This window comes from Herpailurus yagouaroundi, unplaced genomic scaffold (assembly GCF_014898765.1).
Source record: "Herpailurus yagouaroundi ecotype Mexico unplaced genomic scaffold, PumYag 180, whole genome shotgun sequence".
Classification (NCBI taxonomy): Eukaryota; Metazoa; Chordata; class Mammalia; order Carnivora; family Felidae; genus Herpailurus; species Herpailurus yagouaroundi.
In genome coordinates, this window is record NW_024412411.1 from 7344808 (window position 1) to 7372241 (window position 27434).

Below are 27434 nucleotides of genomic sequence, written 5' to 3' on the forward strand. Positions count from 1 at the left end.
TTGTTCAGAAATACAAAACAGCATTTTATTTCTATTTCCCTTAGCACATGATTCTAATTATGCCTTATAGCCTGACAATGGTCATCACAGGCTACAAATAATCATGTTGTTGGTAGACTCCCTGCTTGCTGTGAGCAAGCACAGCAGTCTGAATCATCTCAGATGACTTGAACAGGGCAAGGCGAGATTTGTTTCAAATGTGCTTCATTGCTTAGGGAGGATAAGTGGTTTCTCACCATGGTGACAATCACGTCGCTAGGCTGGGCAAGGCCAAGTTTAGAAGAATGGTCTTCCAAACAGAACCACTGAAATGAATGGTTCATGCCACCAGCAACTTTCTTCAAGTTCTGATTAATTTCCCATGAAATAATTGCTTGGAAGACATCCAAGCAGTTCCTTTATTCATTGTTTCTTTGTCTTGCTGGAAAGAGGGTCAGACAACACTGAAACATACAGTTTGAACCAAGCATATGTGATGCCGGCTGCACAATACACTGAGGTCAGTAACAAAGGGATAAAGGGATACTTCAGCTTCCAGGAGGTGAAAGGGAATACAAATTCACAGAAGACTTCCAGAGGCCCCAAGCCAAGGAGGTAGAAAGTTTCCAACCAATTAAAAAGAGGTTTTTCTTTTCTGAAGACAAAAGGAGAGAAAAGTCTCATTTTAAACAAGTCATCCTGGTTTAGCAAACATCTCTCAGCTGAAGCTTCCCACCTGCACCGTCCTGATGTGAATGATAGCCAAAGCCATTGTCAAAAGAGTGCATTCAATTTCACATTTAGAAAAAATGGAGAATGATATACCACTGCACTGGCTCAACAATCCAGATTTACCCAATCATCATCTACCCATGCTGTCGCCTCAGTGAAGCTGCTGAGAGAACCAGCTCTGCATCTGGGGGAGGAAAGGGAGCTGGATGCTGTGACGCTGATGTAAAAAAATGCTACACAATAGGTAATTGATGGTTTTCAAGACGCTTTTGTTTTGGTAAAATAACGTACAACTTGCTATTTAACCATTTTTAAGTATGCCATTCAGTCCCAGTAAGTGCATTGATAGTGTTCTGCTACCAACATCACTATCCACTTTCAAAACATTTTCATCACCCCAACAGAATCTCTGGAAACATCAAGCAATCATCACTCCCCATTCCTCCTCCCGAACCTCTACTCTGTAACCTCTAATTTACTTTTTGTCTCTATGAATTTGCCTGTTCTACAGCGTTTATATAGTATTTGTCCTTCTGTGTCTGGCTTAGTTCACTTAGCCCATGTTTTCAAGGTTCATCCATGTTGTAGCACACATCAGAACTTCCTTCCTCTTTCTGAGTGATCAGTACTCCACTGTATGTATACACCACCTTTTGTTTAGTCATTCATTTGCTGATGGGCACTTGGGCTGTTCCCACCTTTTGGCACAGTGAATAAAGCTGCAATGGACACTGTGTACAAGTATCTGTTTGAGTTCCTCTTTTCAGTTCTTTTGGGTATATACTAACAGTGGAATTGCTGGGTCATATGGTGAGAACTGAGTTGTAATATAATTAAGTATATGAGGCTTATGGACATAATCAGATATGAATCATTAAGGAGCTTTAAAAAAATTATATGGATAACATCATATTAAGTTTAGAAGAGAAAAAATTCTACCCATAATTCTATAACAAGAATTTTTACATATATTTATTTAAAAATATTTTTTGAAGTAGGGGCGCCTGGGTGGCTCATTGGGTTGAGAGTCTGACTTTGGCTCAGGTAGTGATCTCACAGCTCATGGGTTTGAGTCCCACGTCAGGCTCTGTGCTGACAGCTCAGGGCCTGAAGTCTGCTTCGGTTTCTGTGTCTCCCTCTCTCTCTCTCTCTCTCTCTGCCCCTCCCCCACTGGCACTCACTCTTTCTCTCTGTCTCTCTCTCTCAAAAATAAACATTAAAAAATTTTTTTTTAAATATTTTTTGAAGTTTATTTATTTATTTTGAGAGACAGAGAGAGCAAGCAGGGGAGGGGCAGAGAGAGAGGGAGATAGAGAATCCCAAGCAGATTCCGCATGTCAGTGTGGAGCCCAATGTGGGGCTCAAATCCCTGAACCATGAGATCATGACCTGAGCCAAAACCAAGAGTCAGACGCTTAACTGACTGAGCCACCCAGGCGCCCCTACATGTATATTAGCTTTATGCATCTATATTTATGTGGCTTTACTCATAATGCATATTTTACATTCTAATATTAAGTTTTCATATAAGGTTTTAATTTAAGTTAGGTAGTCCCTCCTCAAATAGTCCTTCAGTTAAAGACATGAACTATGTTGTCATGTCAGAGTGATGTGATTATGGGTAATTTGTCCCTAAAAAAATTCTGGCAGCTTTTTGGGCTCAGGTCATGATCTCATGGTTTGTAAGTTTGAACCCCGCATTGGGCTCTCAGCTGTTAGTGTGGAGCCTGCTTCACATCCTCTGTCCTCCTCTCTCTCTGTGCCTCCCCTGCTCGTGCACTCTCTCTCTCAAAAATAAACATTGAAAAAAAATATTTTTTAAAGGCTTAACGGACCATTTAGGAATAAACATTTCACAACAGCAAACATAATTTTAAATGTACTCTTTTGGATTACCTGAATAGAGTCTTCAGTGAGGAAATACTATAGGTGGTAAATAGTAACATGAGTAAGATTTTAGTGGGAAGTTCTGTTAAAAGAAAAAAAAAATACAGATGATAATTCGGTTGATCATAGAAAGATATATGATACTCAAGGCAATATAATAAGCACACTGGCACAGCTATATAGTGCTAGCAATGCTTTTTGAGCTTAATGATGTATCTTTGTGACATCTAAAGATACTGAGGATTAGGAACAAATTAGAGGTTTTATTTAAGAGCATGGAGGAGCTCTCTCCTTCCAAGAGATTTTAAGGTCATTTAAATGAGATATATTGATCTCTAGGCCCTGATGAAAAAGGCATGGCAATCAAATCTCTCTCTCTGAAATAAAAAGCTGTTTACCTGGTGCAGTGAAGAGCAGAGGGAAGAGGGAATAATGTCCCGTTGTGGTCAGAATCAGAAAAATTGAAGCATCTCCTGCTTTTCCCACAGAAAGAAGGCTAAAAATAAAAATTCTTATATAATTCCTTAAAACAACAACTGAAACTTACACTTGCAGCAGACAGCTTGAATAAACGGCATCTATTATTTCTAGCACTGGCTTATGCATAAGCTAACATACTGATCTTTGCTACAAGTCCAATGTAATTGAGAATATTCATTTCGTGGGAAAATTTAAGCAACTGATGGAAGAATGTACCACACTGAATTGGGGAGTATTGAAAAAGAGTCTTGCTTCCCTGAGTAACTGCCTTCCTCACAGAAAGGGACATGGTGGGACTAGGAGCTGCCTAGTGGTGGTAGCCAGGGAGAAAGGACTTGGGAGTTTAATTTCCAGACCTGGAGTTCTTCTCTTGGGCAGTGCCCCATACCTGATGGTGCTTAGTATGAGTTCTAATTAAAGACATTAGAAGTTTTGTTCTATTTCTTAATTTGGAAACTCTACGTTGCTGAATGAATCCAGACAAGCCATATACTGACGTGACAAATTTGCTTAAGCTTCCTTCAGAGCTTAATTTCTCTCAAGATTTAAGAAAAATCTCAAGGGAAAAAAAAGGCTAATTCTAATATCATCTATCTATCAGGATTTAATTATATGCAAAATGGACACTACTGCATTTAATTTTTTTTAATTTTTAATTTTTTAGCATGGTACAGTGAAAAGATCATAGGAACCAGCATCGTAACATTCAGGTTTAAGTCCTAACTGTGCTACTTGCTAGCTGTGTGGCTTTGGATAAGTCATTTAGACTCTCTGAGCCCAGTTTCTGTAGATGTTAAGACGGGATGATATCCATTTATCCTAATTACCTTAAAGGTTACTGTGAGGCTCAAAAGAAAAAAAAAATGCAAAAAGAAAAAAACCCAACCAAACCCCTCTTCTCCCCACCAAAAACCACCTCACATTCTGCAAAATGTGAAGTTCTGTACAAATATTAAATTTTACTCCATAATGGACTCAATCATTACTCTAACAACACTTAACAAGAAACCATGAAATCTTATTTTCGCCAATGAGGTGACACCAAAGCCTATGCTTTTCTATACCGTGCTGCCATTCAATATCCAGATCTAACACCTTGTATCATGGTTCTTAATTGCTGTAGTACCCTTAACAAAAAACAGCAGTAACTGTGTGTGCATATTCCCAGGCCCAGCGATCCCAAGTTAAGCATCCCTGTCCTGTCCTAGTATAAATCTATTCCTGTACATCTTTGCCTTTGCCTATCCCACTGAACAGGTCAAATGGAAAACAACAGGCTCATTACGAAATCTGCCAGAAATGCCGGCTGACTGAGTTATGTGCTTACCTCATCGGGAGAACTGCAAGGAGTATGGCTTTTTCATGGACGTGCCACCCAAATAGGAAGGAGCTCAAGGCACAAAGAATTAGACATCGCAGAAAGCCTCTGGGCCCTTGGGGTTTAAACCAAAGACAGAAAACAGAGGGCTAGAAACAACAGGCAAAGATAAAACTTCAGTATCACTCAAAATAGGCTTTACAGAAACATTGTTCAGGCGAATACAATTTATATCATCTCTGCAAACCAGTACATCTTAGACTATTCTCCCTTACACTGGGTTAATTCATCACCATGTGAACACTCCACCAGAAGTTATAAAAAACTACACAGGGGGCGCCTGGATGGCCCAGTCAGTTAAGTGTCTGACTCCTGATTTCAGCTCAGGTCATGATCTCATGGTTGTGAAATCAAGCCCTGAGTCGGGCTGTGTGCTCACAGCCCAGAGACTACTTGGGATTCTCTCTCTCCCTCTGACCCTCCCTGGCTCATGCACACTCCCTCTCAAAAACAAAACAAAACAAAACAACAACAACAAAAACTAAAAACCTACTCAGAAAACAAGGCTTTTGGAAATACATATTTAACTCATTAATATTAATTCTGTTCAGGGCACCTGGGTGGTTCAGTCAGTTGAACGTCTGACTCTTTACTTTGGCTCTGGTCATGATCTTGCAGTTTCATGACTCTGAGCCCTGTGTTGGGGGGGCTCTGTGCATGGAGCCTGCTTAGGATTCTCTGTCTCCTTCTCTCTCTGTCTCTCCCCTGCTCACGTTCTCTCTCAAAATAAATAAATAAACTTAAAAAAAATTAATTCTGTTCATCAGAATTAATAATGAATGACTGATATCAGGTCAAACTACAAAAGTTCAAAAACATTTTGAGGCTAATAATAAACTAGATTTTACCATATTAATAAATACATACCTAGCTTTGTGGGCTGGATTGTAATTTACAATAAAACTAGGACCTTCCATACGCAGCTTATGAGGCTGACGTTTTAGAAAGTTTTAGGCAGTTAGAACATGGGAACAAGCAGGCCAGCAGAGCTTAATTACCCATCAGCACTGCCACTTAATTAAGCGGGGTCAGGTATCTTAATAGGTTTGATCTTTTAGAAACCAAAATTAAAACTGAGTATAATTAAAGTAGAATTGAGTTATTTATACTGAATGCCATTAAAATCATATCATGAAATTGAGAGCATCATGATCACAAACATAAACAGCTATGAACGAAGCCTCTAACACCATCTGAGTCATGTTAGATTCAATGTTTGACACTCAAAGAGCCACTGTTGACTCTCTTAACTCATTGTCGTCATCAAGACAAAATATCCACGCAGTCCAGGCAACTTTGGATTTTTGACCAGTTAGCCACGGATGAAAACAACAACAGAAACCTGGATGTTCCCACTACACATGTTTTCCTTCTCCACAGTGCAGTCCTTGGCCCTTCCTCTCTAGGCTTTTCTTTTTTTCCCCTCAGATCATGAACAAATGATCTAACAGCCACAGCAAGATCTCTCTCTCAGAGGTCGTACTAGTAATCTTTCCTTAAGGTGTTCAAAATTACTCTAAGAATTGCTCTGAAATACCTCAGTGTGCAGCAGGATGACAGCTATGGTATTTGTCCTATAGTTGGAAAAACCTAAAAGATGAAATTAACCAGCCACACAAAAGAAAAGCAGAGAAAACTCAAGAAACGAGTACCGTGGGTGAATTCTTACCAATATGGCAATCAGAGTGCAGATGAGGGTGGCCAAGGGAGTCACTGAGGGAAGGACTGTGTGTTGGAACTGCTGAACCAAACCACTTGTCATTGAGGCCTTGGGAATTTTGTTGGGATCAAGAAGTTTCAATTCCAAACCTAGAGAATAAGTAGATATTTTGTATTATTTTTATCAATATTTGGTCAACCAACTCCTCCAGAAAAAAAAAATCTACTAAATCTTATTGTTGCTTCAAGGTCGAGCTGTATTAAAACTCAACTCTGTACTATTATTTTATCTACAATGCCTCTGGTCTTGAGATCATATGATGCAAAGCAGCTTTTTGCACTGGAACAGGGAATTCGTGCAGACAGTATGAATATCAATCTGCTCTCTCTCACCTCTAAAATGAAGCAGGCTTCTAAAATGCAAGTCTGACCATGTCACATCCCAGCTTGGAATCCTTCATTGCCTATAAAGTCCATATTCCCAAGCATGGCATAAACTGTCTTCCATGATCTGGCCCCTTCCTCTCCAATCTCATATCCTCTGCTTGATTAAATGTGGCTTGGCCACAATGAATTGACACAGCACTCTCCACACTTGTCCCCTTAGCTTAGAATGGCCTAATCACTTCTCTAAGTTAACTCCTAATTCACTTCCTCATCTGAGGGAGAAATCTTTTAAATAAAAAAGTAGAGCTGATTTTCTTGTGGGCTAGGTACACACATATGGACCCTGTACATGTCTCTATCTAGTGTTCACCCTACTGCCCTGTATCTGTTTATGCACTCATTTCCTCCACTGTATTGGATTTCTTAAAAGCAGAAATGATGATTAATCCATTTTTATCCCCAGCACGTATGTGTTCAAGGAATACTTATTAGATGACCAAGTCTGAGGATGATGATGCAAATCCCATCCCAAACAAGCTAATAGGACAGCCAAGGACAGTCTGAGCACAGCCTTGTAGTAGACAAGGTCTACTGAAAATCAGTGAAATGTGGGGAGGTGTACACTACCAAATTATTTTGTATTCATTAACCTCTTTCCTTTTCCCTTCAGTCTGATGAGTCTCTCTTAAAGCTACCGCCACTGACCAAGACATCTTTTTTTTAATATATTAAATATAATTTGTTGTCAAATTGGTTTCCATACAACACCCAGTGCTCATCCCAACAGGTGCCCTCCTCAATGCCCATCACCCACTTTCCTCTCTCCCCCACCCCCCATCAACCCTCAGTTTGTTCCCAGGATTTAAGAGTCTGTTATGGTTTGCTTCCTTCTCTCTCTGTAACTCCCCCCCCTTCCCTCCCCCATGGACTTCCATTAAGTTTCTTAGGATCCACATGAGTGAAAACATATATCTGTCTTTCTCTGCCTGACTTATTTCACTTAGCATAATACTCTCCAGTTCCATCCACGTTGCTACAAATGGCCAGATTTCATTCTTTCTCATTACCAAGTAGTATTCCATTGTATATATTAACCACATCTTCTTTATCCATTCATCAGTTGATGGACATTTAGGCTCTTTCCATAATTTGGCTATTGTTGAAAGTGCTGCTATAAACACTGGGGTACAAGTACCCCTATGCATCAGCACTCCTGTATCCCTTGGGTAAATTCCTAGCAGTGCTATTGCTGGGTCATAGGGTAGATCTATTTTTAATTTTCTGAGGAACCGCCACACTGTTGTCCAGAGCGGCTGCACCAGTTTGCATTCCCACCAACGGTGCAAGAGGGTTCCCGTTTCTCCACATTCTTGCCAGCATCTATAGTCTCCTGATTTGTTCATTTCAGCCACTCTGACTGGCGTGAGGTGATATCTGAGTGTGGTTTTGATTTGTATTTCCCTGATGAGGGGTGACGTTGAGCATCTTTTCATGTGCATGTTGGCTATCTGGATGTCTTCTTTAGAAAAGTGTCTATTCATGACCAAGACATCTTTGAAGAGGCAGATATATAAGATAATGTACAGCCTAGTTTCCTCACTCGGACAAGGAAAGTGGCCCTTATACCTCATACCATGCTGGTTATTTAAGGTTTTTGAATATAAATGTTAAGAAATTCCTTGTAAGAGTCCTTGGACATCAAGGCTGGATTCACAGTGGGTGAGGGATAATACCAAATTATGATTTCCTTTAAGTATGCACCAAAACAGTGACAGCAGCTACTTGTGCCAAGAGCTTTGTAGCTATTACTTTCAGACCCCTGAGGCACAGAGAGATGTATAACTTGTCCAAAGTCACACAAGTGATAGGTGGTAGAATTAAACTCAGATCTGTCTGGCTACAATGCCCCTGCTACTAACAACATAGCATTTTTTTATTATTGCATGTTTCTTACAACATAGTGCGTTGGTACAGTTACTTACATTATCCTCTTATTATACTCACTAGAAGAATCAAGTGACTGGAAGAATGCCACAGAGCCACTCATTTATGCAGGTGGGCCTCCAACCAAATCATCAGACTCTAGATCAGGAATTGGCAAATTCTACCTTGAGGGCCAAATCCCCAGCCTGTGACTAATTTTTGCATAGCCCGAAGCTAGAAGAGTTTTCATATTTTTCAAGGTGGTAAAACAAACAAAAACACCTTATGTGGTCTGCCAAGCCTAAACTATTTACTATCTGGCCCATTTTTTTTTCAGACAAAGCTTACTGACCTTTCTCTTGATCCTCCCCATTTCCCATCAAGCTAGGCTATATTCACAAACTACTGTGAGTTATTCTAGAGTGAATTATTTTCAGTAGAACCATCTTAAGATATACATTATTATTATTATTATTATTTTATCACAACCCAAACTTAAAAGCCTAGCCTAGGTTTCCCATTTCTTCTCATCTCATGCATGACTATCATTTTCCTTACTGATAGAACACCTAGAGTCACAGCTTACACAGTCTTCTTTCCTTATGCACACATTTAAGTTTAAAAGCAGAGTTAACTGCTGAATAACATTTTACTCAAGGCAAAAATTACTTTTTAAAAATGTCTAAATATTGTATTTTTTTTTCCAAAGCAAAGGATCAACCTCATTGCTACAAATGGTTTTTATAAGGAACACAGCCTGTCTACTACACTGAAACCTTAGTCCCTAGAACTGCTCCCCTGTTTCTACTGAAAGCTGAAACACAAGGCCGGACAACAAACAGTTCAGCCACATTCAAAACACAAAGCAGGATTTTCCATTTTTCAGTATGACTTGTCCAAATCCATCGTCTAAGTAAGAAGGCTGGCTACTATACCGATGATGGAGAGCACTTTGTCCAAAGCATTGTACAAAGCCCAGAAGTTTGGAGCCCAATATGCATGGCAGAGGCCCCTCTTGAAAGGGAAGAGTCGGGACAAGACTTGAGGCAGTTGGTTCTGTACAAAAGAGATTAAACAGTGACCGATCTTTTCCAAATGCAAAAAGAGAACTAAAGAACCATCTGTGACATAGCGTGTAGAAAGTTCTAGTCCTTGTTCCCTCAAGTAGTTGTGTGATCCTGAGCAGTTCACAGAACCTCCTCTTGTCTAACCTACTCATCTGTTGAGTGGGACAAGATATGCTGAATACCAGTCCAGTACTGTTATGAGATAATTATAATAAGGGAAGAATTTACGAGCTGCAAAGGAGGAGACCCCAGGGTGAGGGAAAAAGGGGAAAATGAAAAATATTCATCGAACATCTATAATATTCTAGGCACTTTGAATGTTGTCAGTGAATGACTATGCAACACCATTAGTATTGATTTTGGAGTTACAAATAAATTATCACAAGTAAGCAAATGAGCAAATAAGGAAATCTGCGAACAATGATCATCAATTCTGTGTGTAAGTGTGTGTGTCTATGTGTGTGAAAGACATATAGTTAAACATGTAAATACACAGATACGTATTTGAATATGAACCAAAATGTCTGAAAGAACACCATTCTGTCTTTGGGGAGTCATACTGGGGAAGAATCAGAAAAAAGTAGATTTGCTTCTTTTATACATTCTTTGTTTTATTATTTTTTTCTAAACAACAGCAGCAACAACAAAAAACATGTATTACTTAATTTAAAAAATAAAAGACTTACCAAGGCTAGGAAGGGACCCAGTGAAAGAGCAGAAACTAAAAAAACAATCAGTCCTAGAGAAATAACACGGACAAAGCTGAAACTGTTCCATCGGATGGATCCATCTACAGAAAAGGAACATTACCGTTACCAGGAGCATGGAAAACCATAACTTATACAATGTGCTAAAACCAGAAGTATCCCCTGATAGCACACCAACCTTCATGATGTGACAAGAGCACAGAAAAGTCAGAATGGTCAAGGGTTTATAGGATCAATAAACGAGAGATATCTGTTGTGCCTCATAAAATCCTCTCATGAAGCAAGCTACCAAATCAAGGAAAAAGAAAATAAAGGTTTTGTTATTGTCACTAAAACTTGCCTGGTTTATTTGCAGTGAAACAGTAAGACCGTAGCAGGTATACACCATAAGCCGGGGCTACATAGAGGTAGATGTGCTTGAAGTGCAGAAGAACAGCAAAGAGAAATGCTCCTTCCATATGCCTTTTCTAGGAGATTTAAAAGGGAAATATCACTTTAAAATTCAGGGTAAACTAAATGTAGTAATGTAGTATCCTGGTTGGATCCTGGAACAGAAAAATAACATTAGTGGAAAAACTGGTGAAATCTGAGTGCAGCACCAATGTTGATTTTTTAGTCTCTTTTTGTTTTTTAAGTTTTAATTTTAATTCCAGATAGTTAACCATACAGTGTTATGCTGGTTTTAGGTGTACAATAGTGTTTTTTAGTCTTGTTGAAAGAATGAACTATGAAAGTGTCATAGTTATGTAAGACGGTGACATGAGGGGAAAATGGGTGAGGGGCACAGGGACTCTCTGTACTATCTTTGTTAACTTTTCTATAAACCTAGGACTATTTTTAAAAATTAAGTTTATTAAAAAATAAAAAAACCCTGGAGACTGGTTGCATAACAATGTGAATATACTTAAAACAATACTAGCCTGTACACTAAAAAAATGGTTGATAGTTAATTTTATGTGTATTTCAACACAATTTAAAAAATACATATTTTAAAATCTATATTCTGACATGCTTAATGAATGAAATCATCTGGGATATGTTTCAAAATAATCTTGTGTGTGTTTGTGTGTAGATCACTGTGCTATTCTTATTTTCTCTACATTTGTATATGATTTAAATTTGCTATAATAAAAAGGTTTTAAATTTCAGGCAAATATTCTACATGCAATATAAGGAGAAAACAGGCAAATGATTCTAGTTAGTTTTTATACTGAGCCTAGTTCATTACTGCAACAAATATTTATTTAATACTAAGCTTGATGCTAAGGTACAGGACACATTATCATAAAAACACACCCCAATGCTCCTTAAAGATCTGAAGCCCAGAGAATTCAATCACCCTCATCTCCTGGACCTGGGGATGAGAGTATGAAAGAATACATATGATGTTATGCTACCAAAGAGCCACCTAAATCTGGTGTTAGAGATCAGGTAACATATAGTACTATCAGGCTGAAGGCACCGAATACAGTACTTGATCCTAACAAACTACCTACAAGAGCTAAAGGTATTCTGATTTAAAACAAATAAACAACAACAACAACAAAATCCCCAAATTGACTATAACTAAATAAATCTGAATTCTACCTACCTCACAGGAATTTGGGGATCAAATGAGAAAATGTTCCTGTGGTTCAGCAAGGAAGCTGCCAAAGGGGCCATGAAAGGCCAGGTTCCTTCTCTCACTGTCTCATCAGGGTGTGCTCTAGAATAGATGAGTGAGGAATGATCAGGAAAAATAATGGGTTGTTTCCAGATCTCTGATCACCGCTTTTTCAACTTAAGATTCAGAGAAGGTCTAGCTAAACTTTATTTAACAATCATTCACTGAATGCCAATTATGCTCTAAGTGCTACATGGCTTTTTATGGTTAAAAGACAAAAACTTATCCAGACATTTATAGTTGACAAAGAATTTTAAAGCAGATTATCAAATTTGATCTTTCCAAAGTCCCTGTGAGGTAGGGGGCCCCCATTTTACAAATAAGAATGTAATAAGAGGTACATTTCATTTTATGGATGCAAAAACTGTGGCTGAGGGGGTTAAATGACTTACTTTCGGGTAATGGTTCCCAAACCTGACTGTGAACCAAAATTCCCTATAAATTCCTAAACGCCAGTGCTAAGGATTCTTATCCAGCATACAGAGAGGTGACCCCAAAATATGAACTTCTGATTTCTTCCTCTATAAAGAGGAGGAAAATAATGACAATAATTTCATAGAATAGTTGTGAGGTTTACTCAATAAGATATTATATATAATGTACCTAACCCAAAGTAGCCAATGCATTTGTGTGAGCCCTGTCTGAGTCATACAGTTCATTAGGGTCAGTCAGGATTTCAACTCAAATCTTCTGATTCCAAATCCCATACTTTCCATTACACTATGCTATATACTTCTGACAACGAAACCCCACCATCAGTTATTATATTGTAAAAACTGGAGACTTCATTCCTAGATAAATGATTCCAGCCAAATACAGCAACACAAGTTTATTTCAGGTCTGCCACCCTCTAACAAGTTTCTAGAGTCTATGCGCAAAAGGAAGAAAATTATTGTCAAAAGAGAAGATGGGATTTATGAGAAGTATGCAATAAAATTATCTATAGTGCTTGACAATTCAAAACAGTTCATCAAATAAGTCTACCCATCACCAACTTATTGTTGCCTTTCAAAGCTCAAAGTCAGACTTAAGGGCAAAAATCTAATCAGCCTATTTTGTATTTACCTGAAATAATCGTGCAATGGAGAGTAGCATTAATCCAAATAAAAAACCATTGTACTGGAAATGAATATCTGGACTTAGATTAAGGAAAGACAACAGAGGATACCAAATTTAAGTTGAATTGTGCCAGCAGATTGAATATAAAAATGCAAATGCTTTCCTAATAGGTAAACTAAAGACAAAAATATTCCTCCAGTTTGAACTTCTCATAAATGTGTTTTCTATAAACAGAGTCAAACCTTAGACAAACTCTAATTAAAATGTATATAGTGCCTGGGAATGCAAGCTGGTGCAGCCACTCTGGAAAGCAGTATGGAGGTTCCTCAAAAAACTAAAAATAGAATTACCCTACGACCCAGCAATTGCACTACTAGGCATTTATCCACGGGATACAGGTGTGCTGTTTCGAAGGGACACATGCACCCCCATGTTTATGGCAGCGCTATCAACAATAGCCAAAGTATGGAAAGAGCCCAAATGTCCATCGATGGATGAATGGATAAAGAAGATGTGGTATATATATACAATGGAGTGTTACTCTTTTCAAAAAGAATGAAATCTTGCTATTTGCAACTACATGGATGGAACTGGAGGGTATTATGTTAAGTGAAATTAGAGAAAGACAAAAATCGTATGACTTCACTCATATGAGGACTTTAAGAGACAAAGCAGATAAACATAAGGAAAGGGAAGCAAAATAATATAAAAACAGGGAGGGGGACAAAACAGAAGAGACTCATAAATATGGAGAACAAACTGAGGGTTACGGGAGGGGTTGTGGGAGGGGGGATGGGCTAAATGGGTAAGGGGCACTAAGGAATCTACTCCTGAAATCATTGTTGCACTATATGCTAACTAATTTGGGTGTAAATTTTAAAAAATAAAAGATAAAATAAAATAAATGTATACAGTGCCAAGTATTATATAGGGGATAAAAAAATTATGTTTAAGAAGAAAACCAGGAAACTTACCCATGTTTTTTCTATCTTAAAGACCCAGCAGCTACAGGACAGGGAATTTTCTGGTTTTGTTTTTTAAATTAGGGATGAGAAAGGAAGGGACCTAACAGCTACTGAAGGCCACTGGCATGCAGCACCCCCTCGTTTATAGTATATATACACAATCCTAGTAAGCCTCACGACGAACCTGTGAGGACATCAGAGCTCAGAGCCATTAATCTACACACAGCCTAAAGCTACTTCGATGCCATAGCTAAGAGCTGAGTCCAGGTCAGACTTGAACCAAAGTGCGGGTGTTTTCCTCACACATGGCTACCTTTACGAAAACTGTAAAATATTAGGCTCCTGTCGTTAAGATTTTAGTTTCATTCGTATCTTCTGGATTTAAGAACTTTGCCTGTTAATATGTGGTAATCTAAGGTGGTAGAAGAGCATGAAGGTCTGCCTGGTCCCATATGTAACACTGAGACAGGCCCTTTCCTAGAAAAGGTATTTAGAATAATGTGTTCTAAAACTATGTAAGATATATGTATCTGATGGATCTAAAGACAGTTAACAAATCCCAGTATATTGCTTTACTAATGGTTTAACTGGTTCTTGAATATCACCACTAGCTTTTCAGAAACAAAGTGCTCTAAAAATCAGTGTCTGGTACAGTTGGGAGAACCCATAGAAACCACAGTTTTGGGAACCCACGGACCCACCCCCCACCCATTTTCAAAAGCAGCTCACATTTCAGAATTACCACCGAAGAAATCATTAATCTCATACTTAGTATATATCAGAGTAAGTAAGGGAATAGTGCAGAAAACGTCAAGGATACGGTCCACGATTAACAACCCGAAGTTCCACAGCAGTAACACTGATAGAATAAACTTTGGCTTCTCTGTAAGTTCTTTACCTGCTTTTTTCCCATCAATGCATTTACAGCACCTACAGTGGAACACCAGGAAGGAAGCAGAAAGAGCTTTTATCTTCATTAGAACATCACTATACCACTACAGAGTACACTCTGATACACTCAGACATATTTTATTAGCTATTCCTGATAAACTGTCCATGCTGTTCCTGACTGCTTAAAAAGGTGACAGCAGAAACAAAGACCTCAGGGTCAGTTCCGTGTCTCTTTCTCAGCTCTGCTGATTTGAAACAGTCTTCATTTAGTAAAATGAAAAAAAAACAAACAGCCACCATAAACCCAAAGGGAAGGATTTTGAAAGTTGAGAGGGCACACACTATTTAGTCCTGAAGTGTAAAAAATGCAGACCATACCTGAAACTAATATAACAGTGTAACATTGTATATCAACTATAATAAAAAAATGCAGACCAGAATAATATGGTACTCTAAATTATATATCATAGCAGCCAAATTAAAAATAGAGCCACGAGGAGCACCTGGATGGCTCAGTTGGTTAAGCATCCGACTCTTGATTTTGGCTCAAGTCATGGTTCGTGGGTTCGAGCCCTGCATTGGGCTATGCCCTGACAGCACAGAGCCTACTTGGGATTTAATCCCTCCCTCTCTCTCTACTGCTCCCCTACTTACTCTCTCTCTCTCAAAAATAAATGAACATTTGAAAAAAAATAGAATGGGGTGCCTCAGTGGCTCAGTTGATTAAGCTCCAACTTTGGCTCAGGTCATGATCTCACGGTTCGTGAGTTTGAGCCCCATGTTGGGCTCTGTGCTGACAGCTCAGAGCCTGGAGACTGCTTCAGATTCTATGTCTCCCTATCTCTCTGACCCTCCCCCCTCATGCTCTGTTTCTCTCTCTCAAAAGTGAACATTAAAAATAAATAAATAAATCCTATCAGATCTAACATCCCCTAAAAAAAAAAAAAAATAGAGCCACGAACTCATAGCTCCTGATTGTCCAAATAATTTTATTTATTTTATTTATTTATTTTTTTAATAAATTTTTTTTTCAACGTTTATTCATTTTTGGGACAGAAAGAGACAGAGCATGAACGGGGGAGGGGCAGAGAGAGAGGGAGACACAGAATCGGAAACAGGCTCCAGGCTCTGAGCCATCAGCCCAGAGCCTGACGCAGGGCTCGAACTCACGGACCGCGAGATCGTGACCTGGCTGAAGTCGGACGCTTAACCGACTGCGCCACCCAGGCGCCCCGATTGTCCAAATAATTTTAAAAACATTTATTAAAAATGTGTATCATTTAAAGGTCAAGATCTATTATTAAATGACAATAGCAAATGAAAAAAATTATGATCCTATTTTTATTTTATAAAAATTATATTCAGACATAGAAGAGAGAATGAAATAATATATAGCAAAATGGTGATGGTGATAGCTGTAAGTGGAGGAGTATAGGTCACTTCTACTTTGTGTACATGTGTGGTTTTCTGTTTTCCAAAATTTTGACGATGTATAATCCCAGAAAAAGGATTTTAAAAAATACGTCTGAGTATCGGCAAATCGCAAAAACAGAAATCTAAGCCCCAAAAAAGAAACAGACAATAAAGATGCAATTAAAGAGGGGTTAGCAAAAGGTGTTCTGCTTTTCCTGCATGGAGCCCATTTCCTCAACAGAGACAGTAACCTTACAGGGTAATTGAGAAAATTAAGTAAGTTACTGTCTATACTTTGTTACTGGTTCTGGGAACTGGGACATAGATCTCAACAATTTATATCTTATTTAACTGCTCCTTCTACACTGTAGGTAGAAATGAATTCTATTCCCTCTTCCTTCTGCTTATATGCCTTCTCTAGGAACTTCAATTCAACCATTTTGAGTTTAAAGGTGTACATCACAACTCACCTTCCCTTCCAACTCTTGCTAGGTCATAAACAGATTGAATGTTAAGGTGTCAAGTGGGAACTACTCCTTGAGAATGAGCAGGGGTTAAAACATTGCCAAGGGACTCTTGCCTAGATGGGGCAGGGGTTCAGTGTAGAGGGCCTCACAAATACAAATGATCCATTTGTGACAAGGGTCATGAAGGGACACAGTTGGTGGTCTGTCACATCATACCAGCAGGCTTAATAAAGTATTGGGACAGAATAGGAACCAAGATTAACTGAGAACTTACTACTTATAAGTCACTGTGCAAGACATTGTATATATGTCTATTCAACTAAAATTAATTTATAAGTAAAAGATGCAAAGCATAAAAATATAAAATATAAACATAACTTAAAATTAGTGAAGAGTCTAAGGCGCCTGGGTGGCTCAGTTGGTTAAGTGTCAGACTTCGGCTCTGGTCATGATCTCATAGCTCATGTACTGAGAGTTCAGAGCCTGGAGTCTGCTTCAGATTCTGTCTCCCTCTCTCTCTGCCCCTCCCCCCTGCCTGTGCTCTGTTTCTCTAAAATGAATAAACATTAAAAAAATTTTTTTTTAAGTTAGTGAAGAGTCTTCATGAAGGAAAGAGTCCAGAAACAACTAAAAAAGCACTCAGTAAGGTTTCCTGAGTTTACTAGAATGGACACTCCATTGGTGGTCAGCACAATGAATATGTGTACACGAGTGTGTGTGCTGTATGTATGTGTGTGTATCCTAAAGAATAGGGTAGGTAGGTCACAGAAACCTCTGGGGGCCGGTTACAAGAAAGGAAAGAAAAGCATATGGAGCCATTCTGAGCAGGAGAAATGGTCATGGAACTCTACGTGGGACTACTCCTCAGAACACTCACAATCTATCATTCTGCCTCTGCCTTGTAATCCCACCTCATTCCCCATTGTCTTCCACAAGATATAGGTAGACTACCTACTGTAATTACTCACTGTACAGTTTAAAACACAGTAACAGAGTTCAGAACTATTCTAGAATTTGCTATCATGTGAACTTTGTTTCTCTCAAATGAAGAACCAGTTAATACTACTTAATATTGTATTATGTCCTCAACACCTTCCACACAAAATGACATTCTGAGACTTACTCGTGGACAGCATACACAAAGAGTGCATCTGTAAAGATGACAGAAAATCTCTGGAAAAGTAAGGTTCTCGAGCTGGAATAGTTCAGATTACGGACATTCAGCATCTCTTGATCAAAATATTTGGCAACATGTGACAGGGCATACTCAAACCATGCAAAAAAAGGCGGATAATCCAAGGTCCATTCTGAAGTAGCCTGTAAAAATAAAAAAATAGAACATATCCTAAATAACTGAACAAACAAAGTGGGTGTAAAGACTGAAAATCCTCACTCTCTAGTCTTTAAAAAAGCACATGAAATAAAATTGCATTCAAAATATGACCTGCGGTGCCTGGCTGGCTCAGTTGGAAGAGCGTGCGACTCTTGATTTTGGGATTGTGAGTTCAAGTCCCACAATGAGTACAGAGATTAAAAAAAAAACCAAAACTTTAAATAAATGATTAAATTATAGAGTAATTTCTATGTAAGACTGAGCAGACCACCAAAACCTGGTTCCTAAGTTATTTAATAATGGTCTTCAATTTTCCTTAAATAGAATTAACTATATTTCAAAGAAAATTAATGAAACTTGCAATAACCTTGGTTCTGACATGGTGCTACTCATCTAAATATATAAAGGGAGCTATGGTATAACAAATGATTCACTAGCTTGGGTTCAAGTTCTGTCTCAGAGACTCAACTTCTCTATTCGTAAAATGAGGTATTGTGAGGGTTAATTGATATAATACATATGAAACACAGTTATGAATGACAAAGATAACACAAAAGCTTTTTATCTTTTGTTCTTATAGGTTATCAGATACTGAGATTAAGAGAGCAAAAGTCACTCCTTGCCATTTCTGTATTCTGAACCTTTAGTAAGTGCCTGATATATTAAGTATGAAAAAATCATTAGTTAAATAAATAAGCAATCACTAATGAGTAAATGAAAATACAGATCATATGAAATAGTATATGAAATATATAACTTCAGGATATTATGTTTTGTTAGATTACTCTAAGTCTCCATTTCCTCACCCAAACAACAGGGATGTACCTACCTCATTACTGCATTAAATTTTACATATGCATTTCAAATACTATTTACATAGTATTGAACCAGAAACAAAGTGTCTGTAAATATTATTTATCATTTAAAAAATTATTGCTATCACCATAGGATGTCCCTAAAACTAAACTCAGACCTTGCACCTCTAAGAGCTCAGATGGTAATAATAATCTCCCTACTCTGTATTTGTTGCTCTTTTCAATGGGAAATTCCTCTCCTTCTGGAATTGCACTGAAGGTTCACTGGGTACTAACTGGGTGCTCATAGGGACTACTATTTAGGGTCGCTCTGTGGCATAAAATGAGGTGAGAGAGACTCTGACAAACTACTTGTTAGCTCTTTGTTCATGGTAAGGCTAAATGACAACTTTGGGTCCAGATAAGTAGCTTGTTTCCTCCCCCTGCAGGTACCAACATGTAGAAAGCCTCAGATCTGAGGCAAACCCAGAGGCTGTATGTCTTAAGCACTCAGGCTATGAACCCACCCATTAAATTCTCTATGAAAAGTTCCTTCCCTAATCCCAAGTTCCCAATGGGGAGTGTAAACAAGATGAGCTATTAAATTGGAGAAAGAAAAGTTAGAAATTCTATTTTTTAATTTCATCCTGTTTAATGTCTACTTTTAATAGTATATTAATAAGGCAGTACTTTTGTAATTTATAAATAAACTCACATGGAGTAGTAAATGATCAAAATGTTTTCTTGCGGGGTATCTGGGTGGCTCAGTAGGTTAAGCGTCCAGCTCTTGATTTCAGCTGAGGTCATGATCTCACGGTTTGTGAGTTGGAGACCTGCATCGGGCTCTGCATAATGCAGAAGCTACTTGGGATTCTCTCTCTCTCCCTCTCCCTCTGCCCCTCCCTGTATGTGCTCGGTCTCTCAAAATAAATAAACTTAAAAAATTTTTTTAAATGTTTTCTTGCTAGGGTATAGATATTTAAGAAACAAATTTAGAAATTACTGCTCCATATAATTCCAGGAAAGTCAACATCAACTTGAACTTTAACATCTGCAGTTCCCAGCTATAGTTTCTATGTCAGAGTTAAGAGCCATTTACTCTACAGAAGCGTAAAAGGTTTTGTCCTATTTTACCTTATTTGGAACATTTATTACTTTAAATAAAATGGGGACTAGGAAAAGCATTGAAAAAAACTGGGAGGGACAGGCGCTGCCTGGGAGATGGCCATTTTTCCAAAATAAAATGTCCCTGTCGTTTCTTTGCTATTCCCAATTCCATACCACTCAGAGGCTTTCTACATGCTGCTCCTATTCCCCACACAAAGACTTTCCAAATCTAGCTGAGAAGGTTCTCTGGACCTCAAGGATTTCCATCTGGGCCATTCTCTTACCTCAACAGTTTTTGGGAAGCCAGTTAGGCTATTAGCTATCATTTCCTCCCAAGTAAACAGTTCCATCACTTAACTAATATTTGGCAGAAGTGGAACTAAAATCTGGGGCTTCTGACTCCAAATCCATTAGCTCAGTAAGCTAGTACAACAGAGCTGTAGAGAGCAAGATGGAGTCACTCATGTCAAGCAGTGACTCATGTCAAGTAGTGTGGTAAGCAGCCAAGGGCGTTGCAACTAAGACCATATATCATGAAACCAGAACATGCTGACGGCTCCCAGAACTGATAACCAGCAGAACCAGAAGAAGCCTGCAAAGACCCACTGACCCTTTCACTGTATTCAACGTCTGGAGAGTCTGACAGTTTGCTGCAAAAGTCCTCCCTTTTTAAAGGAGCTTAATCAGTCTTGGGTCTTTGCAGGCTTCTTCTGGTTCTGCTGGTTATCAGTTCTAGGAGTTGTCAGCCTGTGCTGGTTTCATGATATCTGGTCTTAGGTGCAACGCCCTTGGCTGCTTACCACACTGCTTAATATGAGCAACTCTATCTTGCTCTCAAGAAGAGCTATTTCTTCAGATATAGAAACATCTAACTTCACGGCGCCTGGGTGGCTCAGTTGGTTAATCATCTGACTCTTGATTTCAACTCCGGTCATGATCTTAGGGTCTGCGAGTTTGAGACCCATGTTGGGCTCTTCACTGATGGCACTGGAGCCTGCTTGGAATTCTCTTTCCTTCTCTCTGCCCCTCTCCCACTCACGTGTGTGCATGTACATGCTCTCTATCTCTCAAAATAAACCAATAAACTTTAAAGAAAAAAAAAAGAAATATCCAACTTCTTCATATGAAGATTCAAAACAACTGTGTTCATTCCACAAGTATTTATTGTGGGTCTCTTTGGTGTCTTTCCCAACCAGTCGACCAATCAATTTAAGCTGAAGCCAGAGCAGAAAGGTAGGTTTGAAGTCACAGTTAGGTAGTCCACTGCTCACATCTTCACTCTCCTTACCATGTCAGAGAGACCCTTCCAGACCTGACCTCATGTGCCTCTCCAGCCTTATCCCCTACTGTGAGGTTCTTGTTTCATATAGTCAAGCCCATAACTGAGTTTTGCTCCTTATTGGCTCTTGTGGTTATTTTTGAGCAGAGCAGGAAGAACAAAGAAGTATACCATTACAAGAAGACTTTTTTTTTTCCTTTAGTAAGCTCTATGTCCAATGTGGGGCTTGAACTCACAACCCTGAAATCAAGAGCTACATGCTCTACTGACTGAGCCAGCCAGGTACCACAAGAGTATCTTTTATATAAGACTCTTTTATCTAAAATAAATTGATAAAGAAGACAGCTTTGGCCTAAATAGTGTTCTAGGAATCCTAAGTTAACAGACAGTGGTGAAGGTTATAGGAACAAATGAGAGAACATTCAGAAAGAGTTACAGAACTGAAATTCTGTACCACAAAGAGAACCCTAGAGTACCAGCTGTTTAAAGGGTGTACAGATGAGGAAAAGTTAACAAAGGAGGCAAGGAAGGAATGGTCAGAGAGAAAGAGAAGACAGGGGGCTGCCTTCTTATTTACAGTCTAAGGGTCATGATATGAATAATGCTAATTCTTAACAACTCTTAATGTTTACTGAGCACTTCTGTTCCAAACACTGTGCTAAGTATTATAAGCATCATATTCATTTCACTCTAATACTTATTATCATTTAATAGTTAGGGATGTTGAGGCTTTGAGAGGTCAAGCAGTTTGCCCACAGTCACTCAGCATGGGTGTTAGCTGGCAGAACTGAAAGTCACAGAGAGGTGGTCTGGAATCACAGCCCCAAACTCTTGACAGCTAGGCCACACAAAATGTCTTCTAATGGATATGTATACATGCAAACTGAACTATCTTATACTAAAGCAATTACTTAAAGATCCTTAGCATTCCTATCAAATACTTATAATGTTATTATGTGAGAAGAACTCAGTCCCTTAGATCAATTGTTCTTAAGCTTTTTTGGTACAAAGGACTATTCTGATCTGACAACAAACAAACAAACAAACAAACCCAAAAAGCAACAATGAATTAAGAGAAAACTTTGCAGATTGTCTTAAAAAAACCTCCTTGCGGATGTGGAGAAATGGGAACCCTCTTGCACTGTTGGTGGGAATGCAAATTGGTGCAGCCGCTCTGGAAAGCAGTGTGGAGGTTCCTCAGAAAATTAAAAATAGACCTACCCTATGACCCAGCAATAGCACTGCTAGGAATTTATCCAAGGGACACAGGAGTACTGATGCATAGGGGCACTTGTACCCCAATGTTCATAGCAGCACTCTCAACAATAGCCAAATTATGGAAAGAGCCTAAATGTCCATCAACTGATGAATGGATAAAGAAATTGTGGTTTATATACACTATGGAATACTACGTGGCAATGAGAAAAAATGAAATATGGCCTTTTGTAGCAACGTGGATGGAACTGGAGAGTGTGATGCTAAGTGAAATAAGCCATACAGAGAAAGACAGATACCATATGGTTTCACTCTTATGTGGATCCTGAGAAACTTAACAGGAACCCATGGGGGAGGGGAAGGAAAAAAAAAAAAAAAGAGGTTAGAGTGGGAGAGAGCCAAAGCATAAGAGACTGTTGAGAACTGAGAACGAACTAAGGGTTGATGGGGGGTGGGAGGGAGGAGAGGGTGGGTGATGGGTATTGAGGAGGGCACCTTTTGGGATGAGCACTGGGTGTTGTATGGAAACCAATTTGACAATAAATTTCATATATAAAAAAAAAAAAACAAAAAACAAAAAAACCTCCTTGCAGCAGAGTGCTATTTTGATCAAGACACTTCTGAAATATCATATGCAACTTAGTAATTCATACCAGAAATAAAAATACATAGTTTTCAAAAATAATAGAAAAGAATGGTTTGTATATTATCAGAAACCTGTATATCACATTTGATTATTTCTTTTTTCATAAATAGTGGGGATTAGCAGGATCTTAGAAATAATTCATTCCTAATCTTTATGTGCCAGATGAGAAACTAAGGCTCAGAGAAATGAAATATATTTTCTATGTTGTGACAGAGCCAGGCCTGGAATCTAATTATTCCTCTTTCCCAGTCCCAAATTCTTTTAAAAGGGGTGCGGCAAATATTATAATTTCTAATTTATTGTTTGGGAAACTCATTTTGAAGTACAGGGATTCCCTAATAGTGCCAGAGGACAGAACTGAGGAAAAAGTACAATTTTTATAAAGATTAATTAGAGCTATAATCACATGGAAAACTTCTGATATCAGTAAGACTTATATGATTTCACACATCACTGTAAAAGACAATCCACCAAAAAAGTGAAAATTTAAACTTACCTCATAATACCACTGTGATACTGGCAAACTGTGAGTGATAGCAAGCCAGTTTCGGTGTACTTCAAAATCTGTGGAATGGCTATTCAAAGTAATCAGATGAGTAAAATGAGATTTTGTTACATTTATCAATTTCACATTTCTAAAATTATGCTTTTAAATGGACTAAAACTCCTATACAGCCACAGTTCATGATCCTCTAAAAACACAAACAGGCATTACATAATCCTGAGACACCTCACTTATCTGAAGGCCAGACCTCCTTCTGGAAAAGTTGGGGATCTACAAGTAAGTGAAAAGGTTCTTGGAGTTATCTAAAGGGCTGGGCAAAATCCCATACTCTTTCTTAAGGGAGGTCCTCTGGCTATTGCTCAGAGGTCACTTATTCTTGTTCACAAAGAATTCTAACAATATTCATTATCTGGAAAATGCTTCACACACCAGCTAGAACTTCAAGGATGAGCAGTTCATCAGATGGAGAAGGTGAGAAAAGGCCCCTGCCCTGCCTTTTCCATGTCTCCTAATTCCTCACTATGTGTAAATATAGTCAAGAATCTCTCCTGCAGGGAAAGAAACATTTTCTCTTCTACCCTTCCAAGTTCTGTAGCTGGTCTAAGAATTAAACTGACATAAGACAAATTTAACAGGAGAAAAAAAAAAAGCCAATTTTAATAATATATGTATATATGGGAGCCCAAAAAGAGATGAGAAAGATATGAGGCTTAAACGGTGGCCAAATGATTAAGGCTTATATACCACCCTGAACTAAGGACAGGGATAGGAGCCTGGGGCTTCAAATGGGGAGAAGAAATTCAAGTGAGAAGATGTTTGGTGCACAAAGGTCACCCTGCCAGCAGATAAGTCAGGTGGAAAAGTGATCTCTGGTAACAGCTCTCTTTCTGGTACAGGCCTCCTTTCACACATAAATTTTCCTTATAAAAAGGAAAAACCTACAAATCTTATTAAAAGGGTAACTTCTACTGTTTTCAGAGCTTCTCCTGTATCTGCAGTTTCTCCAAATAATCAGCCCCAAATAATCCTTATGGCAAAGAGACATATTTTGGGGTGGCATATTCTGTGCCTTTCTCCCCTCTTCAGAATAATTTTCTTTTCCCATTTGTCTACTGCAGTATTTCCATGTCTTGAACAGCACCTGATATACAGACGGGCTCAACACATTCCTGTGGAGTTAACCACTCATCATCAAAGTCAACAAGTTCCACAACAAAACCCGGTTAACACTTTCCAATGTTTTATACAACCTTTCCAGTGTCAGCTATCTCCTGAGTTTCCTAGCCAACTTTCATGGCTTTCCATTCCAATATTCATCAGGTAAAACGCTGATGATCCCCTATGTTCAGTTCTTGGTTCTCTTTTTATGCAACTTACTCTACTCTGGACAATCTTATTCATTCTTATTGCTTCCATTATTAACGGTATAATGATGACTTCCAAACCACAGTACAAGCTTGATCTCTTTCCTGAGTTCTAGAAATAGATATCTCCAAATTCCTGCTGACAATGTCCCCTTAATTTCCTATGGATTCCTCAAAATCACAATTCAAAACTGAGCTAGCATTTTAATTTCTAAGTATATTCAGTAGTCAACAGAAATACATTTACCTATGTTTATCAAAAGACATGTACTGGGCGTGGTCTTCAGGCCTCCAATTACATGTCAATTCCTGAGACTTTCCTTGACACCCAATCTAAGTAAGTCTCCCTAGTTAGTCCCCTTATAGAATCCCATTCTTTTCCCTTATAACACTTTTTTTTTTTAATGGATTCATCTGTTTACTACAGAGATATAACACTATGTCAATACTAGGCACCATAAAATGTAAATACAATTACTGTCATAAACCTGGAAAGAACCTTTAAGGATTCAAAGTGGCTTTGTTTAGTTACCATTTGCATATAGTGCAGAGAAAGGTCTTCATGTTATTAGCAGTATGTACACAAGAGGTCCAAATTATGAGACAGATAAAAAAGTTGTGTTCTTTAAACATTGGTAAACTAAGTTTTGTAGTAACAGCCAGGTTTATCTTCCTTTCACTAACCGTGTTCCCTGTTCAGCACATCATAACAAGAGCATAGTGAAGTGAATGACGAAATAAAAGAATTTTGATACAATTGCACACAATACATTCTATTTATATGATTAAACATTTGATCATACAGTACTTTCCTACAGGATTACTGGCTAATTTTCTTCATAACACTTAACACCAGTGTAGTTGTGTAATGACATATTTACTTTGATTTGTTGCTGGAACTGTTATCCTACTAAACTATACCCTTTATAGGATTAGTGATCATATCCATTTTGTCCTCCCCTGTACTACCTAGCCCAGTACATGGTATACAAAAAGCAGTTAACAGTTTGTTCACTATATTTACATTTATCCTGTAATACCGTAATGCTGTAATCCTTCCCTCTCACATCCCAGGGTTTTGCAGTTGAGAAGCAGAACGTTAACTACAACTATATATGCTCTTAATCCTGGACTAAGAGCAGTATTGAAAGTAACCACCCTGAAGTAACTAAAGCAAGAAACATTACTTTATATACACAGATCTACAGTTTAAAAAAAAAAGAATTCCCTTTCACTCCGATTTGAAAGGAATTTCTTCATTTTAGAAAGATTTTTTTTTCCAATTTGCTTTTAAAATGGAGATATGTTTCTTATTTATTTTCAGTTGCACAGAAAGTTCAACTGACCAACTCCTTTTTCTAAGTCCCTGTAAGTCATTTTGCTAAACCTACACACATTTCATTGCTTATATAATTACATAGACACATCACTATAAATGCACACTCTATCCATACAGTTCTTCCATACCCAGCAGGATATCACCAAGAACTTGAACCAAATGATACCAGTAAACCAAAACCTAAACTGGGAAGGGGTGGGGAGACCTGGAAGGAAGGGAGAAAAGGAATGAAATGATAAATGATGGGATAAGAGTTAGGAAGGATGAACAGATGGTGGAAGCTAATATTGAGTACCCACAGTATACGTATTACTTGGTGGATACTTCCTAACTGGTTTCCATGCTTTCAGCCTTGCCCCTCTATTTTTCAAATAGCAATTTAATCCTGTGTGATCTGGCCACTGTCCACCTCATCCTGTGCCATTCTCCTCCTCCCATCATGCTCTTCAGCAACAACGGTCACTTTCTGTTCCCAGAATGCTCTTGAGTTTTTTTCCTACCACAGGGCATTTACACTTATTCTCTCCTATGCTTGAACTGATTTTTACATGGCTTATTCTCTTTCATCCTTCAAATTTTAACTCAAACATCACCTCCTAAAAGAGGGGTAAAGCCTTGACCTGTAGTCAATTTCTTTTATACATCCTATCACAATCTGAAACATTCGTTTTTGTCTGCCCCCACTAATCTATCGAGGGCAAGAATCGGAAATGTCTTTCTCACCACTGGATCTCCAGTGCCTAGCCCAGCAGACAACTGTTAAATACAGCTGAACGAATGGTGGAGCTGAGTGTTCTTAATCTGCATATTAAGGATGAAGACCCAAGGCTTAAAAACATTTAACTCAGTCAGCGCCAAGCCTGAACCTAGCCATCCAGGGCTATGATCTAGTTCTCAGGTCAAGTAACAATCAACCGGCGGAGCGGGAAGCTTAGCAAAAGCATAGCGGAGCCTACATGAGCGTTCAAGTTCCCTTTCCTCCTCCCACCCACGGGCATCTTCGCTTCTCTCTCCCGCTTTGACCAACCGTGGTGCGGGTCCCTTACTATGTGGGGATGAGAAGGCATTTGAGGAGAGTCACCCCGAGCGCCAAAGCCGAAAACCAATTGCCACCACCCATCGCAATTCCGAGAGCGGCCATTACTGTAGCGCCCGGCGCTTTCAACCAACTGGATCCACATCCGGGCTCCCGCGC

At 38.7% G+C, this 27434-nt stretch overlaps 1 protein-coding gene across 1 annotated transcript; it reads right to left on the minus strand.

Moving 5' to 3' along the window:
• ALG8 (ALG8 alpha-1,3-glucosyltransferase) lies at positions 1-27434 on the minus strand. The gene is made up of 13 exons (XM_040489469.1): positions 27286-27434; positions 23528-23606; positions 17781-17974; positions 14707-14816; positions 12928-12995; positions 10540-10666; positions 10179-10282; positions 9361-9481; positions 6126-6265; positions 4406-4545; positions 2997-3094; positions 2608-2680; positions 1-634 (listed from the first exon to the last, which is right to left on the minus strand). The coding sequence occupies exons 1-13, from the start codon at positions 27378-27380 to the stop codon at positions 403-405; spliced, it is 1581 nt and encodes a 526-aa protein (XP_040345403.1). The 5' UTR covers positions 27381-27434; the 3' UTR covers positions 1-402.

Excerpts from the sequence above, each read along its gene's own strand:
- ALG8 (XM_040489469.1), bottom strand. The coding sequence starts at position 27,380 with ATGGCCGCTCTCGGAATTGCGATGGGTGGTGGCAATTGGTTTTCGGCT. Across the intron at positions 10,667-12,927 it reads CCATTGCACGATTATTTCAG|AAAAGGCATATGGAAGGAGC; the intron begins GTAAATACAAAA and ends TAAATCTCCTAG. Across the intron at positions 6,266-9,360 it reads CAAAGTGCTCTCCATCATCG|GTTTGGAATTGAAACTTCTT; the intron begins GTATAGTAGCCA and ends CTTATTCTCTAG.